This window comes from Chionomys nivalis, chromosome 21, assembly GCF_950005125.1.
Source record: "Chionomys nivalis chromosome 21, mChiNiv1.1, whole genome shotgun sequence".
Lineage (NCBI taxonomy): Eukaryota > Metazoa > Chordata > Mammalia > Rodentia > Cricetidae > Chionomys > Chionomys nivalis.
In genome coordinates, this window is record NC_080106.1 from 53,768,257 (window position 1) to 53,786,380 (window position 18,124).

The following is an 18,124-nucleotide window of genomic DNA, read 5'->3' on the forward strand; positions in this document are numbered from 1 at the left end:
AACCCAAGGGGGGTAGGGAGGGCATCATTGGAAAATTCCAAAATTACTAGTGATAACCACAAGGGGGTACCTCCCCGTTTCTCAAGATTGTTCTCAAGATTATAATCTAACTTTATGGTCAGCTAGTTCCTGGAACAGAGTCACTGAACCAGCTAACCTAGATTTTTGGCTCTACTCTTCCTGGTCCTTCACAATAACTCCTTACAATGAACAAGATAATATGAGTAAAAAGGTTTACCGCCAGACTCACTGTCACACTACAGCTTCTATGAAAAGATTTTGTTTTGTTTTTCTTTTTCCTCTTTAATTTTATTTTGGTGGGGAGGTGGCAAGGGCAGAGGGTGGATATAAAGGGATGAGGAAATGAATGGGATCTAGATGCTTGATGTGAAATACACAAAGAATAAATAAAATAAAGTTAAAAAAAGAATCCTGTAGATGTGGCAACCACATAACATAGTGATGTTCTGGTGAAGTGAAGTCCTCCTAGGACTGGGGTGATGGGAGTGGTCAGAGTAAGTGAAAGTAATTGGCATCAGAGAGGTTATGGGGGTAGATTGAGGTTGATGAACAGTTTATGGTTTCTGTCTGATGTCATGTGGTTCCCAAGGTATACTAAATGTGGTGAAGAATTCCTGTAGCCAGAAGTCATTGCACAAAGCATCTAGTGGTGTGATCAGCATAGAAGAAGGACATCTAGAAGGGGCTTCCCAGGAGAGTGGGAAGTCAGGAGTTGTGATGTGACTGCATGGGCAGTCAGAAGACCCATTGTTATGGTTGGTTTTAATCCTGAGAAAAGTCTCTATGTACATCTGTGAGGGATTGTATTGAATGTTGTGGTTGGTGTAAGGAGGCCTGCCTACTGTTGGCAGCACCATTTCCTTCACTTGCTATTCTGGGCATTATGAATATACACAGGGTCAAGGAACTAGAATACATGTATTAATACATTCCTCTGTGCTCTCGAATTTAGATAAATTGTGACTAGTTATATTGAGCTCCTGCAGTCTTGACTTCCCTATGGTGATGAATTTTAACCTCGAATTTTGAGCCAAATAAACTCATTCTTCTTTAATTGTATTTATTAGGTTATGTAATCATAGCAGCAGTGAAAGAGACTAATACTTCATCTGTCAAGCACCCATTCTTCAATTTATTTATTAGGTGTTAGAAGGATCATCCTTCTGCAAGGCTTGTAGTACAGAATATCTTGATATGTTTTGACTCCAAGAATGTTGTGCTTCAAGAAGAGGGACTGTGCATTCTTTGACAGATCATAACATTTTAATAAATTCATCCTAAACTAGAGAATTTATTCCCAGTCTTGGTTAAAATGTGCCAGAAATAGAAGATAATGTTTGAAGAGTGCAGTGTATAAAAAGAAAGTTAATGACAAGGTGGATACATGGGAATCAGTCAAAAGCAGGGTTCTAGCTAGAATGAATTCTCAAGTGTTCAGCTTCATCTTTCCGTTTCTTCTTTTCTCTCTTCCCCTCCTCTCTCCTCATACCCACCCCCATTTAAAATTAATTTAGAAAACAAAACAAAACTTATAAACTGTAGGGAAGAGCCAACCTAAATGTGCCAGCCTGACTGGCAACTTTAGAGTATGAAGAGAGAGAGGCTGGAGAGATGGCTCAGTGGTTAAGAGCATTGCCTGGTCTTCCAAAGGTCCTGAGTTCAATTCCTGGCAACCACATGGTGGCTCACAACCATCTGTAATGAGGTCTGGTGCCCTCCTCTGGCCTGCAGACATACATGCAGACAGAATATTGTATACATAATAAATAAATAAATAAATATTTTTTTTAAAAAAAAGAGTATGAAGAGATATTTCTATCACTTGTAATTCAATTACAGAACACCACTGTACCTGCAAAATTCAAGAATGAGTCATAAGGACTTGAATAAATGCTCTACAAACCACTTCTTTGAGGTAATGTGGTCCTGAGTTAGATTTTTATGTGGTCCGCCCATACCCATATGTGGAATGGGTATGAATCTGTGAAGTTCAAACTGTTTTGCTGCACAGACCCTAGCAATGCTATCAACCAGAGATATACCCCCAAGAAAAACTACAGGTATGAAATAGAAGTAGTTTAAAGGGGAAACCACAGTTGCCACAAGGAATTCTAATGGAAGGATGTGTCCTTCTGAACATATTGTACCTAAGTAGTGTCATCATGAGGCATAGTTGCTGGACAAGTAGCTTTAGCCGTTATTGTTTGCCCCGCTTGGTTTCATTCTTGCTGATGTCTAGTTTGCCCTTTGATTTCTTTCATTACTCCATTTTCAAATGAGAGTATTTATTTATATTAGAAATGTCTGATTCATTTTCTGATTTCATAAATACAGTTATGAAATTGGCTTGCTTCTCAAAAGAGGCTTTGCTCTGAACTTTTGAACAATGGTGAAGATGTTAAGAATTACACGTGTATTTTGTAAGTTTGCACTTTGAATAATAACTTCTCAGTTTGAAAGCTCTGACTTTTGGTCCATCAGGGCACATTTCTTCTCTTTTGCCCATTGCCATTATCTCCCAGCTTGAGGGTTAGGGAATCACTCATTTGAGCCAATAACTATTGCAACCATCTCCAAAATGTAATTGAAAAGAGTCTTGATGTCCTCTCAATGATGATAGCTCCATAAACCGATTAAAAAGACTTTAATAAAACTGTCTCAAGTTATTCTCCATAGCTGCTTGCGGTGCCCTTTGTTTCCTATGATCCCCAAAAGAAATTAGGACGATTTTTCTCTCCTGTGGTCCTACAAGGCAGGAAGGCCTGCTTCTATCTGTATGATGATAGTTCATCTTCTCTTTTCCTTTCCTTTCAGACTATCCATGTGGCTATTGTCTGTGCAGGATACAACGCGAGCAGGGATGTTGTCACCCTGGTCAAGTCTGTTCTCTTTCACAGGTAAGAATAGTCTTTGCTTGTTCTCCTGTGGATTTGTGTATCCATGACCACCTGCATGATGCCTTGGAGAATGTTATAGAAGAGTGTGCTTTTTGACCTTTTTATATTGCCCTGAAAATGTATTTTTTCTCCAAAATATGAGGAAGGATGTTGCATTAAGAATGCTTAAAGCCGGGCGGTGGTGGCTCACGCCTTTAATCCCAGCACTTGGGAGGCAGAGGCAGGCGGATCTCTGTGAGTTCGAGACCAGCCTGGTCTACAAGAGCTAGTTCCAGGACAGGCTCCAAAGCCACAGAGAAACCCTGTCTCGAAAAACCAAAAAAAAAAAAAAAAAAAAAAAAGAATGCTTAATAGACGTTATGTGGTTGCCAGGAATCGAACTTCTAACCTTTGGAAGGGCAGCCAATGCTCTTAACCACTGAGTTATCTCTGAGACCTCAATATCAGTCCGAACACACTGAACCTGATAGAAGAGAAAGTGGGAAGTACTCTACAACACATGGACACAGGAGACCACTTCCTACGTATAACCCCAGCAGCACAAACACTAAGGACATCATTGAATAAATGGGACCTCATGAGACTGAGAAGCTTCTGTAAAGCAAAGGACACTGTCACTAAGATAGAAAGGCAACCCATTGACTGGGAGAAGATCTTCACCAACCCTGCAACTGACAAAGGTCTGATCTCCAAAATATATAAAGAACTCAAGAAACTAGACCATAAAAGGTTAATCAATCCAATTATAAAATGGGGCACTGAGCTGAACAGAATTCTCAACAGAAGAAGTTCAAATGGTCAAAAGACACTTAAGATCATGCTCAACTTCCTTAGCGATCAGGGAAATGCAAATCAAGACAACATTAAGATACCATCTTACACCTGTCAGAATGGCTAAAATCAAAAACACCAATGATAGCCTCTGCTGGAGAGGTTGTGGAGAAAGGGGCACACTCATTCATTGCTGGTGGGAATGCAAACTTGTGCAACCACTTTGGAAAGTAGTGTGGCGGTTTCTCAGGAAATTCGGGATCAACCTACCCCTGGACCCAGCAATACCACTCTTGGGAATATACCCAAGAGATGCCCTAACATACAACAAAAGTATATGCTCAACTATGTTCATAGCAGCATTGTTTGTAATAGCCAGAACCTGGAAACAACCTAGATGCTCTTCAATGGAAGAATGGATGAAGAAAGTATGGATTATATACATATTAGAGTACTACTCAGCAGTAAAAAACAATGACTTCTTGAATTTTGCATACAAATGGACGGAAATTGAAAACACTATCCTGAGTGAGGTGAGCCAGACCCAAAAAGAGGAACATGGGATGTACTCACTCATATTTGGTTTCTAGCCATAAATAAAGGACATTGAGACTATAATTTGTGATCCTAGAGAAGCTAAATAAGAAGGTGAACCCAAAGAAAAACATATAAGCATCCTCCTGAATATTAACCTTCATCAGGCGATGAAAGAAGACAGAGATGGAGACCCACATTGGAGCACCGGACTGAACTCTCACCATCCAAAGGAGGAGCAGAAGGAGAGCACAAGCAAGGAACTCAGGACCGCGAGGGGTGCACCCCCACACTGAGACAATGGGGATGTTCTATCGGGAACTCACCAAGGCCAGCTGGCCGGGGTGTGAAAAAGCATGGGACTAAACCGGACTCGCTGAACATAGCGGACAATGAAGACTACTGAGAACTCATGTACAATGGCAATGGGTTTTTGATCCTATTGCACGTACTGGCGTTGTGGGAGCCTAGGTAGTTTGGATGCTCACCTTACTAGACCTGGATGGAGGTGGGTGGTTCTTGGACCTCCCACAGGGCAGGGAACCCTGATTGCTCTTTGGGCTGAGGAGGGAGGAAGACTTGATTGGGGGAGGGGGAGGGAAATGGGAGGCTGTGGCGGGGAAGAGGCAGAAATCTTTAAGAAATAAATAAATAAATAAATAAATAAACAAACAAACAAATAAATAAATAAAAAGTACGCTTAATAGCAGGCGTTTAGTGTTGCCCAGCCATGCTTAGATTTGTAATTTTCAGAACTTCGGGAGCCTCCAAGGACATCCCAACTTAGATGCTTCAGTTTCTGCTACATCACGGTTATTTTTCTATATTCCTGTTGGCGGATTATGTTATGATCTGCACCACGTCCCATCTAAAATTCATATTAAAGTTTTAACCTTTAGTACTTTGAAGTAAAAATGTTTGTAGATAATTTTTTTTTTAAAGATGGGATTAAATTAAAGTAGGCACACTATGGTGGACCCTAATCGAATATGACTAGTGTTCAAAATATAAGATTAGTACAGACACATTCAGAAGGAAGACTGTGAAAGTACCTAGGCAAGGAACTTGACTTCACAGGCTTCAGGCTTCCATCTCCTAGAACTGTAGCAAAATGAGTTTCTGTTTCCAGCTAGTCAGTTGTTTTAATTTGCTATTGTACTTGGTTATTATGAAATAATAACCAAGGTTGACTTGCCCATTTTTCTGGGTACTTCTGGCTGTCAGAAGTCCTTCTTTATGTTAGGTTAGAGGTAATATCTGGTAGACCTTTTGGATCTCCATTAGACAAGTTAGAAGTTTGATTTTCTTTTTCCACTTGGAAGTAGAGATACCTCCGAGGTGTCATCTTTTCTCTATGCTTCTGCTTTTTTTATGGACCTTTCTTCCTCCCCTTTGATATTCAGATTTATTACCTGGAAATACTTGAGGTCACATCTAGAACTGAGTCTGCAGTTCCAGGCAATGCCCTGTTCTGACTTCTCATCAGGGATTTGGATAAAGTTCATCTGTAGTTACAACCTATAATATAGACAGATACCTATGAGATGATTAAGTCAGGATCCTGAACATTCTATGTAGAAGGAACCTGTTAAGAATAATTCTCAGTTCACCTGAGTAAATAACATAGCATAGCCAGTCAAATTCACCACCTAGATCTATCAACACTGCAAGAATGTGGGTTTATCTTTTTTCCCACCTTCCATCTCAGTTTCCCAACCATTCCTTCTTTCTGTGGTACGATGCAGCGCTCCCTCTTGGAGATATGTCAGGTTCTGTCTCTGCTCTCCATTAAGCTCTGGCCCACTAGTTGGTAACCTGCATATACCATTCCTGGTTCCCAGCTTTCTGTTCTTTATATCCATCCTCTCTTACTCAAGAATGGTGTTTCAGAAAGGAATGTCTGATCTTGCTGGATCTATTCATGACATTCAATGTTAAAGAGGCTAGAACTTTATTATCCCAGTAGTCAGACAGTCAGGCACCAATACATTCTTCATAGTGTTTTCTTGCTTGTGTCTGTGGTGCTATTATGCTTTGCCACTCTGGCCTGGTTTTAGCTCCCTACTTTCTCTGTCATATGTCCTGTCAACCCATTCCTTCCCGAATCCCAAGCCATCACTTGTCTTCTTACCTTATAAGATTTCACACAGGCACTAACTAGAACACAATGCCTCCTTGCAACTCAGTGTGTGTTTAATCACCTAGTTTATAGCCCACAATACCCTGCCTACATTTTTTATCATACTTATTATGGTAATCTCTATGTATCTATCCATAATTCCTTCTGTAGCAGAATACAAGACATTTGGAGACAGAAACCATGACTTATTTCTATTTCTCTCAGATACTTAGAAAACTGCTAACTAGTAAGTGTTCATTTGTTTAGCAAGTGCTTTTGGGGAAGTCCTTTAATAAGAAATCTGAAGATACATATTTTTACCTAAGATACAAATCTACATTCAGTTCACATTCATGCCACTGTTGCACCAAGAGGCCTTCAGCAAATTACTTTAACCCATTGTTAGTCTGTTAACTTTTGCTGTAGATCAGGTTACTCCCAAGCTGACTTTTACTGTATTGATGTTTATTCATTACTGAACTCGGTGGCATGTCTCTTGTACTGGTAACATTGTGCAGCTGGAATCAACTGGCTTGTTGACAAAAGATCACATTTCTTACCTTCCAGCATCGAGTATAGGGTGGAAAAATGTAGTAACAAAGCAAAATATAACAGTTAACAACAGTGGCTGGCAACTCTTCCTGACACTGCTGACACTCTGAAGCTATGATTTCTGTTGTATAGTATAAGAGTTCATAGGAATGTCAGGGGCAAATTGACTGAGTCTTCCCATGTGAAGCCAAGTGTGTGAAGAACATGACTGTATTCACTGTGCAGATTCTCACATTTGTGATTCCCATACCCTCATTGCTGAATACAATCAGGCACTATGAGGACTGATCATGAGTCAGATGGGAGATTCTTAGCCATGATGCCATTATTCCTTGTCTGTGGTACAATAGAATGTCCCTCTCTGATGAAATCCAAAAGCCTGTTCTTTATGGAACGAGTGTGTGTATGATTAAAGATATTTATTTTTTCTATGTCTCAATCATGATAAAATTTTAAATCTGTGGTATTGTTTTTCAGCAAAAGTTTCCTTCCTGTTGTTTTAGTTACACATCACATAAGCTGGTAGTTGTTGAAACTGTAAGAATTCGATCAAGAATAAACTTTTACTTCAACAATCTATGCAGCACAAAGATGTTTAATTTTAGAATAGCAGTTTTATTGGCAGCTGTGAAGGCATATCATTTTTACCATCCTTCCATGGAGCTGTGCATATCCAAGAAGAGATCTTGTTATTCGTGTGTGTAATGAACATGAAGACTGCACCATGGCAATGAGTGCTTGGCTGTTCTGTGCCAGGTGACCCCTGGAGTTCCTCCCTCACATTGAAGTGATACAAATAAGAATAATTGTGATTTGATTTGCTGCTGGTCATGATTTGAATATTAAAGCTGAGACTCTCCAGCTATAAATAGCTTTATTGCCATGAAGCACGTTATGGGGATTAACTAAGTCATGATTATAAAATATTTTGACAATTGAATTATCTTCCTAATGTTAATAATAATAGAATAATAGTGGTATAGAATGTTCCTTTTGGTTGTCACTGTTAATTACAGTAATTAGATTTATTTTCCAGACAAGATTTTTATTTAGGTCTTCCTTTGTTATGTCAAATCAATTTTACTTCTATAAGATGCTTGGTGACAGTACAGTGGACCTGCTCTATTTTAAAAGATAGTAAGAGACTGACATGAATAGTTACATACCAGTGTGACACTGAGCATTTTCCAACCTTCTAGAAAGAAATTTCAGATTATCTGCCAAGGACCTTAATCCCACATGACTAATGAAGGGTCTGTGTCTTTAAAGGATATCCTAAAGTTCTTTTATTCTTTTATTTTTGTGATTATAATATAATCTTCCTTTCTACCCTATAATCCCTTCCATATACTCCTTCTTTCTGTCTTTGAAATTGATGACCTCTTTTTTAATAAAGTGTTTATATGTATATGTCCATCTGTGTAACCATGTAGTTGGACTTTTCATTAGACTACCAACTCACAAATAATGACAACCCCTTCCCAACCATAGTGCCCTGTTTAGAACATACAGAGATACTCTTCTGTTTACCTATTCAACAAACACTGCTGTCATTATCTCCCTACACTAATTTCTGTTCTAAATGTTGTCAGGATACTGATGTGCCCAGTTCTGTGCCTGCTGAAGGAAGGTACTGTTGCAAATCCCTCTTTTACAGACAAGGACCAAGATGGTTAAGCCATTCCTCAAGATCACATGTCCAGAAAATAGACAGAGACAAGTTTAATGTCAATCTTTTGGCCCACCACAAGTAGCAAGGAGTTTCCTGCTTTTAATATCATTACCATTATTTTACTTTTCATCATCATTTTTGTTAGAGGTGTAGATATCATTGTTGAAATGTCTTCATTATCTTTCTCGTCATAAGATTTGTACTTGTGAGGTGCCAAACGTTGCATACACAAAGAATTTAAAAGCCTGGGCATCCAAGTTTCTAGTAAAATTTAAGGCAGTATGGACAGATGATGCCTTCGAGTATATAGGAGCCAGTAGGGTAACTAGGAGAAGTAATTATTTTCCTCAAATGTTAACTTCAAGTGATATCTTGTATATGAATTCTGTTCCTGCTCAATAGACTTTACCATCCCTGTAACTCTCTAGAAAAACTCAAGCTTAAAGAGGTTAAGTAGCTCATTTAGTGTCACCATTGAGTAGATGTTTGTCCATCAGTTCTAGTCTTGGCTCTGCCAGTATCTAGAATCCATGATGTTTTTGCTATTCCATGTGGTCTTTTGATTTTTCTAGAGAGTTCTTCTTTTATCCTTTATCTAGTAAAGTGCTTTATTAAACTATCTATGAATCTCCCCATATTATTGAAGCCAATTTGCCTCCTCCAATTAAAGAATGCTCTGACCCCATATCCCAACTTCTGGAATTCTCTGAAATAGTTATGTGTCAATGATTCACAAAGGACTGCCAGTGCCATCACTGGCTCTTTTCTTTGCCTAAAGTTGATGCTGTGTTGTAAACCTAATAAATAAAGATTATCTCTGCTCCAGGGGCATTTTGTGTTTTTAATGAAAACAATCTTTTGATTGATTGCCTTGTGGGATTTTTGGCACTTTCCTTGCAAGATAAGGAAGTGAGGCAGGAGGGAAAGCAATGGTTTACTTATCTGTAATTTCTACAATGCTGTATTTATTATACCCCGACCTTGAACACGGGAACAGTTAGGAAACAAGAGGCAACAGAAGTGCTGCTCAGTAAAAGTGTAGTCTGCAGGATCTTCTGGAGAAAGGTGCATTTCCTTGCCTACATGAGAATACTCATTCTCACACACATGAGGCTACTGGGTATTAGGATATGGACCAAACCATCTATCAAGGAAGAGATCTTTTTCTATGGGCCTAAGACTGTACTTTTGAAAACATATTTATAGTGATTGGTATAAAAAAAAAACAAAAAAAAAAACAGAAACCATCTAACTTAGATATGATGCCATCATAAAACTAAAGAGCCTTACTTTATATATTGGTTATTCTTCATGAGTTTTTATTAACTTCAGTTTGTGAATTTTCCTTTGCTATAAATGTGTTCTTAACATCTATCTAAATGACGCTCACATTCCCTTTACACAAAAGAGAAAACAGAATCTACAGTCTCTTGTAGATTGTGGTATTTGCAAGATTCTATCATTAAAGTCAATTCTTCCTGAATTAAAGTCAAAGGTAAAAGGAGACTCAGAAACCACCTGTGTAGAAGATAAAAACATTCCCTTTATTAGTTATTCTTGAGTTATAGATATTCACTAACCATGGGTGTCATCAGGCTGTTTTCTGTAACCTCCAGAACTGGATATACCTTCTGGTCACAGCCCAGCCTGGAAATATGCAGGCTCTCCCACCTAGTCATCTGTGTGCCATGCGGGCCAGGGTTTCTAGAATGAAGTGTAATGAAGGATCTAGAGCAGCCGAGCAAAGCAGACTAACCCATTCACACACTCAGAGACTAGACTGTCATTCCATTCTCAGACAACAAACCATTTGTATAAGAATATTCCTATAATGCAACTGTACATTGAAAGAGAAACATTCAGTATTCCCAATAAATTTATCATTATTCAACTATCATAACCCTTGACTCTTAGACCCTTTTCATTGACAAGATCAAAAAAGATGCCCCATATCTATATAATTACTCAAATCACCACCCCTTTGTCTCCTCTCTGTCTGTAAACTTTCCTAGTCTGGACATTTTATTGCCATGTACATCATTTAGTATTTAGTCTTTCTTCAATGGCTTCTCTCCCTTCAAATGAGATTTCATGATTCTCCCATGACATGAAACTTAGAAATTATGCCCTGGGAATGCTGAAGCATGCATGCTTAGCCCATATATGGCAGTTCTGTTGAACTTGTCCATATTGGGTTTCATGGTCTAATTTGATGAGAATGACTGACCAGATCTCTTCAAGAGGGCACCAGATCTTTTACATATATATATATAGCGCATGTGCTAATACTTCATTCTATTTTCTTGTGCACTAATGTCCTTTTGTATGATTATATTATTCTGAGGTGATCATCAGTTGGCAGCTACGTTGATATTTACTTGTTGGCTAGTAGGAATGTCTCTGCTACAAGTAATTGTGTATAAACTTTTTGATATAGACCTGTTTTCATTTTATTTATAGTTTGTTCTGTGCTAAGGGGGAAACCCCTGCAGAAATGTAGCAATCTGCTCTGGTTCGAGAGAAAAGTTGTCACTTCTGTTCTCTCCCAAGGGAGTTTCCTAGTAGAGGGATCAGTTGCTTCCTCTGTTCTGCTCCCCTAAGGGAGATACTGCTCTATGCCAGTGAAAGAACGTCTTCACCCAAAACTCTTTCAAGAGATGTATTTGGGAAAGAGGAATTCAGGAGAGAAGCTGCCTCTGCCAGTTTGGAGAAGGGCAGCAGCCATCTGAACAGGCAGAGTGGCTTATCTTCTTAGGGGCTCAGTTTTTGCAGGGATATTTTCAGGGCGGGAATTGTTCAGATTTTGATCCCCTTGACCTTGACCCAGCTCAGATTGGCTAGATTAGGTGCTCAGGGATTGGTTGGTTTTCTGCTCAGGAGTGCCTGATTTTCCTGTTGATTGGTTTTGTATTCAGTTGGTCATGGGGAGTTTTGACTCTGGTTCTAGGGCCAAAGTGTTTCTTTGGCTCTGGTTTCAGGATCAGGATGTGTTTCTTTGGTTCTGGTTTCAGAGCCAAAGTGTTTCTGGCTCAGGGTTCAGGTCCAGGATGGGTTTCTTTCACTGGTTCTGGTTTCAGGGTCAGGGTGGGTTTCTTTCACTGGTTCTGGTTTCAGGGTCAGGGTGGGTTTCTTTCACTGTCCCTGGTTTCAGGGCCAGGGTGGGTTTCTTTCACTGGTTCTGGTTTCAGGGTCAGGGTGGGTTTCTTTCACTGGTTCTGGTTTCAGGGTCAGGGTGGGTTTCTTTCACTGGTTCTGGTTTCAGGGTCAGGGTGGGTTTCTTTCACTGTCCCTGGTTTCAGGGTCAGGGTGGGTTTCTTTCACTGGTTCTGGTTTCAGGGTCAGGATGGGTTTCTTTCACTGGTTCTGGTTTCAGGGTCAGGGTGGGTTTCTTTCACTGGCTCTGGTTTCAGGGTCAGGGTGGGTTTCTTTCACTGGTTCTGGTTTCAGGACCAGGGTTGATTTCTTTTACTGGCTCTGGTTCATGTTTTCTTTGGCTGACTCTTTTACTCTATACTAGTAGTGCAGGCATCAGGGTCATTTTCTCTGCTGATTAGAGAAGCAAAATGTCAGGAAAAATAGTATCTTAGAAATAGTAGAGAGTCCCAGCAAAGCCATCATGTGATACATGGAAAATTGGAGTCCTCTTTTCACAGTGAGATTTTTCTTTTGGGCTGCCAGTTCATATATGACAACACGGAGACTTATTAGTTGTGAAAGCTTGGCCATTAGGTTAGAATTGTCCTACTGACTCTTATAACTTAAATTTACCCATATTTTTATTAATCTACATTCTACCATGTGGCTTTTACCTCTCTCATTCTGTGTGTCTGACTTGTTCTACGCCTCAATGATTTCTGTGTGCCTCAATTATCTCCTCTTTCTGTGCCCCATGTCGCACCTATCTCTCTTGTCTAGTTATGGGCCACTCAGTTTTTTATTACCTAACTACACCACGTCTTCAGGCAGTATACCAATATTCTGCAACACCTCTTGGTGTTCTTAGTCTCATTTATAAGAGGATTTAAGAAAAGAATAAATGGAAACTCAAGGACAAACCCTGAACTAAAGTGGAAACTTAAAGACAATTTATTAGTGTTTAAAGGAAAACCCCAGGGCATATAAGCTGTAAGTCTTGCAGCTGCCTGAAGTAGAAAGCTGGTTAAGATAAACTGGCTTCAGGAATCCAGGTGGCAGTAGTGGAGCTTTAGAAAAAGCACAAGGAAGTTCAAAGCATTAGAGAGTTTAAAAGCACAGCTTGCACCAGCACTAGCTAGCCATCCCCTGAAAGAAAATGACAGGAAAAAAAAAAAAAGGAAAAGAAATCAGGATTCAGACAGGAAGATAGACCAGCCAAATTGAACCTTATGGCCAATCTTAGGGACTACACGTGGAGGCATGAATTCTGGGAAGGAAAATAGCATTACCTTAAGGTGAACCCACCCTCATGGGCCAGCTACCCTTGTCAGGTTTCAGACTTCTTTAACCGGATTAAATATTGAGGAAAGAGATAAGGGCATGCGTCCATCTACGGGTGGGGTCTGTTCATTACCCTAGTGCCCTGAATTCATCTCAACAAGATTTGGAAAAGCTCCATTGCTTAAAAACAAAAAATACCAGCAGCGAAAACAAAATCCAAACTCATCATTTCTCCCTACCCCTCAACCCACTGAGTTTAATTAGGGTTGCTTGCTTGCTTATCAGTGGAGAGTTATTTTCTAGAGCAAGGCAACTACATTTTCATATGCATTTATATGATATATATATATACATTTTTTAAATATTTATTTATTATGTATACAATATTCTGTCTGTGTGTATGCCTGCAGGCCAGAAGAGGGCACCAGACCCCATTACAGGTGGTTGTGAGCCACCATGTTGTTGCTGGGAATTGAACTCAGGACCTTTGGAAGAGCAGGCAATGCTCTTAACCTCTGAGCCATCTCTCCAGCCCCATATGTACACACATTTTTGTATGTAACTAGTAGAGAAAATTGATGAGTGCCTCGGAAATGGTATGTCTGTGCTAATTTTCATTTTATTTTCTATTTTTGAGAAATTTTCCAACTCCTCCCCCAAATAAACTACCTTTTGGCAATTCTGTCAGTAATGATTATTGGCTCAGAGTCCTCCCCAGCCACATTATTGTCATGTTTTTATTTTAAGCATATTAGTGGTGTGCAGAGCCATCTTCTTGTGGTTTTACACATCCCTGGGGATTAATGAGATTGAATCTTTTCATATGCTTATTGACAGTTTGTAAATCTGTCTTGAGAAATAGCTATTTAGATAGAACCTTTAGACCTTTTCAGGATTTTAATTGGCTTGATTGTCTTTTTTTTTCTTTCTTGGAGTTGTAGAAGATCTTTGTCACCCTAAAGATCCCTCATCAGTTACTCACTTGCAGATATTTCTTTCCTACTCTGAGTAATATTTTTCACTTTATTGATGTTCTTCCAACCATAAAAGTTCTATTTCTTTTCCTTTCTTTTTTTGGCTTCAGCAATTATTACATGTGGTCTTCTCTTTGGGGTGCTGAGTAGAGGGTGCTGGAGTCATTAAACTCCTGACAGAATCTCCTCTGGATCTGCAAGTAGCCATACCGCTGTACCTTACATGTTATGGTGAGCAGGAAGAGATAATGCAGTGAAGTAGAGTTCACCCCCCCTTCTCTCTCTCTGCTCTAGTGATGCGTCTTTTTTAAGTGACATGTCAATTTTAAGAACAGCATAGTCTTTCTTCACTGTTAGAACGTTTACCCTGGTGAACTAAGATGTCTAAAGATTAGTCAGTGGCCAGCAAAGTTACCTCAAACCAATGTTGTTAGAGTCTATTGTCTCATGCCTAAGAAAAACAATGAAATATAAGAAGCAAGGACAAGGCTGAGCAGAAAAAATAAAGGCTTGTAAAAGAAAAGTAAGAAATCCTGAGATGTAGGGGACCAAAACCTTGCTGCTACCTTGTCCCATGGATATACTGTAGGAACTAGATGAAGATTGAAGTAATCTTTATTGAGGCTGGACATTTTTAACACATGAAGGCCTCAGTCCGTAAGGATTTCACATATCCTATACAAATTCTGTCCATGGAAGCAGAGCTGCTCTTTCTTGTGTAAGAAATAAGTTTGGAGTAAGAGCGAAAGAGAACACCACTCCAGCTGAAGTATCTGGACAGGGCGAAATATCATACTGTTGATCCAGAGGGTGCTCCAAGGAGGAAAAACATCAACAAGAAGTACAGCTTCTATTTAACTCTTTTTTCCCCATTGGCTGGCGTTGTACCTTACAGTCTTATTTACCTGTCCAGTCTTAAAGAATTGCTACACAGAAAATGAAGGAGGAAAGGGAAGGAGTCATTGCTTCAGGGGAAAGGGTCACTCTTCCAGGCTATGAAATTCCTAGAATATAAACCTGGACATTGGTGTAAGCAAAGATTGTGCTTTTTTGTTTGTTTGTTTGTTGTTGTTGTTGTTTGTTTTTTTGGTGGGGGTGTTAAAATATTTGAAAAAACAAATTATTATAAGTTGTGATATTTAAAATGATTCTAATTCCTTGTCTTAAGTACAAGTTTCAAGTATTTTTAATATTTCTTATAAATGCAGGGGAAGCTTGAATGTGTTCTGTGATTAACATGTGATCCACCATGGTGCTTGCCCTTTGACTGCCTAAACAGAGCAATTCAACTTTAGTTTCATAAAGTAGTTACACAACCCAGTGCTGAAGAAGTTCCTCCTCTCTTTTCTTCAACATGCTTCTCAATAGTGAAGTTCCTGTTAACTCTGTCAAACTGTGATGGAATTTGGATCATCTTGGTCTTTGTTGATTCACTTATTTTTTCATTAAACAAGACAAAAGGAATTATTTCTGTAAGGGGGAAAGTATGAACAATTCTGGAGGTTATTAACAAAATGGAGTTTTCAAAGTCCAGTCTCAATTCAGTATGGTATAGGGGGTTTCCTGTATTTATGAGTAGTTAACTTTGGAGCAGAGGTCAGAAGGTAGTGATTCCGAGGTGCCAGCAGGCTCACAAACTTGCAGAAGTGCATGATGCGTTTCTTGAACTGCAGTAGGCCATGTACTTTGCAAGTCCCATTATGCCAATGAAAGTAAATAAAGACAGTTACTTATGAAATCGTAAGAACCTTGCCACAGACAGCTCACATTATTCCAGAGGGAGAATGTCATCTGCATTGCTGACTAGTGTGAGGTTGAAACCAAGTAGGGACCTGTGGCAGAGCATGAAGAGAAGAGGTGGGCTGCTATGGGTAGGATCGCTGAAGAGAGTTGCCCTGAGTTTAGGACTCTGGAGCTCATTTTATAGAAAGAACAGGAGAGGGTCACAAGTGGATATGGAACAGAAAATATCCAGAGGAGGAGGAGGAAGGACTTCAAAGACCTGAGAATGAAGTGGAGGACGAGGTGAAATCTTCAAAATCCCTGTTAGTGAGACCCACATCAGAAGCACTGGTCCAGTTGAAGAGCAGAAGGAGGAAGAATATGAGCAAGGAAGTCAGGACCACGAGGGCTTGGTCCAACCACTGAGACAGTGTGCCTGAGCTAATGGGAGCTCACCAACTCCAGCTAGACTGGGATTGAACAAGCATGGGATCAAACTGAACCCGCTGAATGTGGCTGACAATTGGGGCAGACTGAGAAGCCAATGATAATGGCACTGGGATTTGTCTCTACTGCATGTACTGGCTTTTTGGGATCCTATTTTATTTGACTGCATACCTTCCTAAGCCTGGATGTAGGGGGAGAGCCTTGGACTTCCCACAGGGCAGGGTATCTTGCCCTCTCTCAGGACTGGAGGGGGAGTGGGAGGGGTGTATAGGGGAGCGGGAGGGAAGTGAGAGGAGGGGAGGAAGTGGGAATTTTGAGTGGTATTATTTATAAAGTAATAAAAATTAAAAATAAAAATAATCCCTGTTAGCTCAGCGTGGGAGGGTATATTAAAATATCACACAGTAGAGAATTATGGGATTGTTTTAGAGAGAACAGGATTTATAGAGTGAAATATATGTTGGAGGAAGCAATAGTCATGAAGAAAGAAAGAAAATATTCGTGAGATGTCAGTGAAGGTTGGGTGTAATAGTGACAGCCATCATCAGCCAAGTCCTTGTCCTTCTGATCTCTATTTTATTTGCTTCATGTTACTTAAGACCAGTTCATGTAGATAGATAGATAGATAGATAGATAGATAGATAGATAGATAGATAGATAGATAGATACATACATAGATACATACATAGATACATAGATACATAGATACGTAGATAGATGCATAGATAGATACATAGATACATAGATAGATGCATAGATAGATGCATAGATACATAGATACATAGATGATAAATGATAGATAGATAGATGCATGCATATATATGTTCATATATACATACATAGAGCTATTATTGATCAAGCCCATTTTTACAGATTTTAAAGCTGAATTTTAGAGATGAAACCATTCATTTTTACAGAACCTTGATAAATGAAAGCTAGTAGATTTATCTCCTGAGATTCAACATGGAACCCTATGTGGAGTGGCCTCTAAAGTTTTATCATTGATTAGGTATTGAAATCATGGGTTGTATGAGATGGATGAGACTCTGTTGCTAGAGAGGGTAAGTGCTATTTATTGTTAATTCCAGAGATGCAAGGAAAAGACCACTGACCTTAGTCATCATGGCCAAATTAATTAAAGCAAATGATTGATTAATGCAAGCATTTTTATTTATGTACACAGGCTGTCTCTTCCTATAAACGAGATTCAAGAGGTAAGCATTAGACATGAGGAAGACATAGTTTTATAGCTTAGGGGTGGGAGGTTTTTAAATGGGAGACTTGACAGGCAAAATAAGCTAGGTTAGCTAGGCAGTGGTGGCACACACGTTTAATTCCAGCACTCAGGAGACAGAGGCAGGCAGATTTCTGTGAGTTTTAGGCCAGCCTCAAATAGGTCTACAGAGTGAGTTCCAGGACAGGCTCCAAAGCAACAGAGAAACCCTGTCTTGAAAGACCCCCTCCCCCAAAAAAGGGCAGGTTATAGTAGCAGAACATAATCATAACAAGTTAATTATAACAACATCCTGAAACAATGATGTAGTTGCAAGGTGGTTATAACAAGGTAGTAATAGCAACAAGAAGTCATAGCAAGGTAGTCATTGATAGTCTAGTAATTTTTTTTTTAAACAAAAGCATGGTTGATGTTTCCTGGAATAGGCTTACAAAACCATTTGTAGTTAAGGTTGCTGGTGGGTCATAGCCTAATCCTTGAGAAATAGAGGTTTAATTATAAACAGGAATGAACCTATTTTGTTTTTTATTATAGGATGGCTTTTAAGCCTAAGATGGAGGCAGGGTGGTTCACCATTTATCAGACTCAAGAAAGAAATGCTGTAGGAAGATTTAGGACTCATTTCCACTTTTCCTTGTGTTGATACTTTTCATATTACAACAAAAGACTTGAAATAGATCAGTTTAACGAAGGAAGGATTTATTCTGTATTATTTTCAAAAGCATACTCTTCTTCTCATACCGGTTTCTGGCACTTTTTACTCAT

At 39.3% G+C, this 18,124-nt stretch overlaps 1 protein-coding gene across 1 annotated transcript in view; it reads left to right on the forward strand.

Moving 5' to 3' along the window:
* Large1 (LARGE xylosyl- and glucuronyltransferase 1) overlaps positions 1–18,124 on the forward strand; it is a 524,802-nt gene that overhangs the window by 263,651 nt on the left and 243,027 nt on the right. Inside the window, exon 4 of the mRNA XM_057753624.1 lies at positions 2,836–2,918. Within this exon, the coding sequence (XP_057609607.1) occupies positions 2,836–2,918 (83 nt within the window). The remainder of the gene's footprint in view (positions 1–2,835; positions 2,919–18,124) is intronic.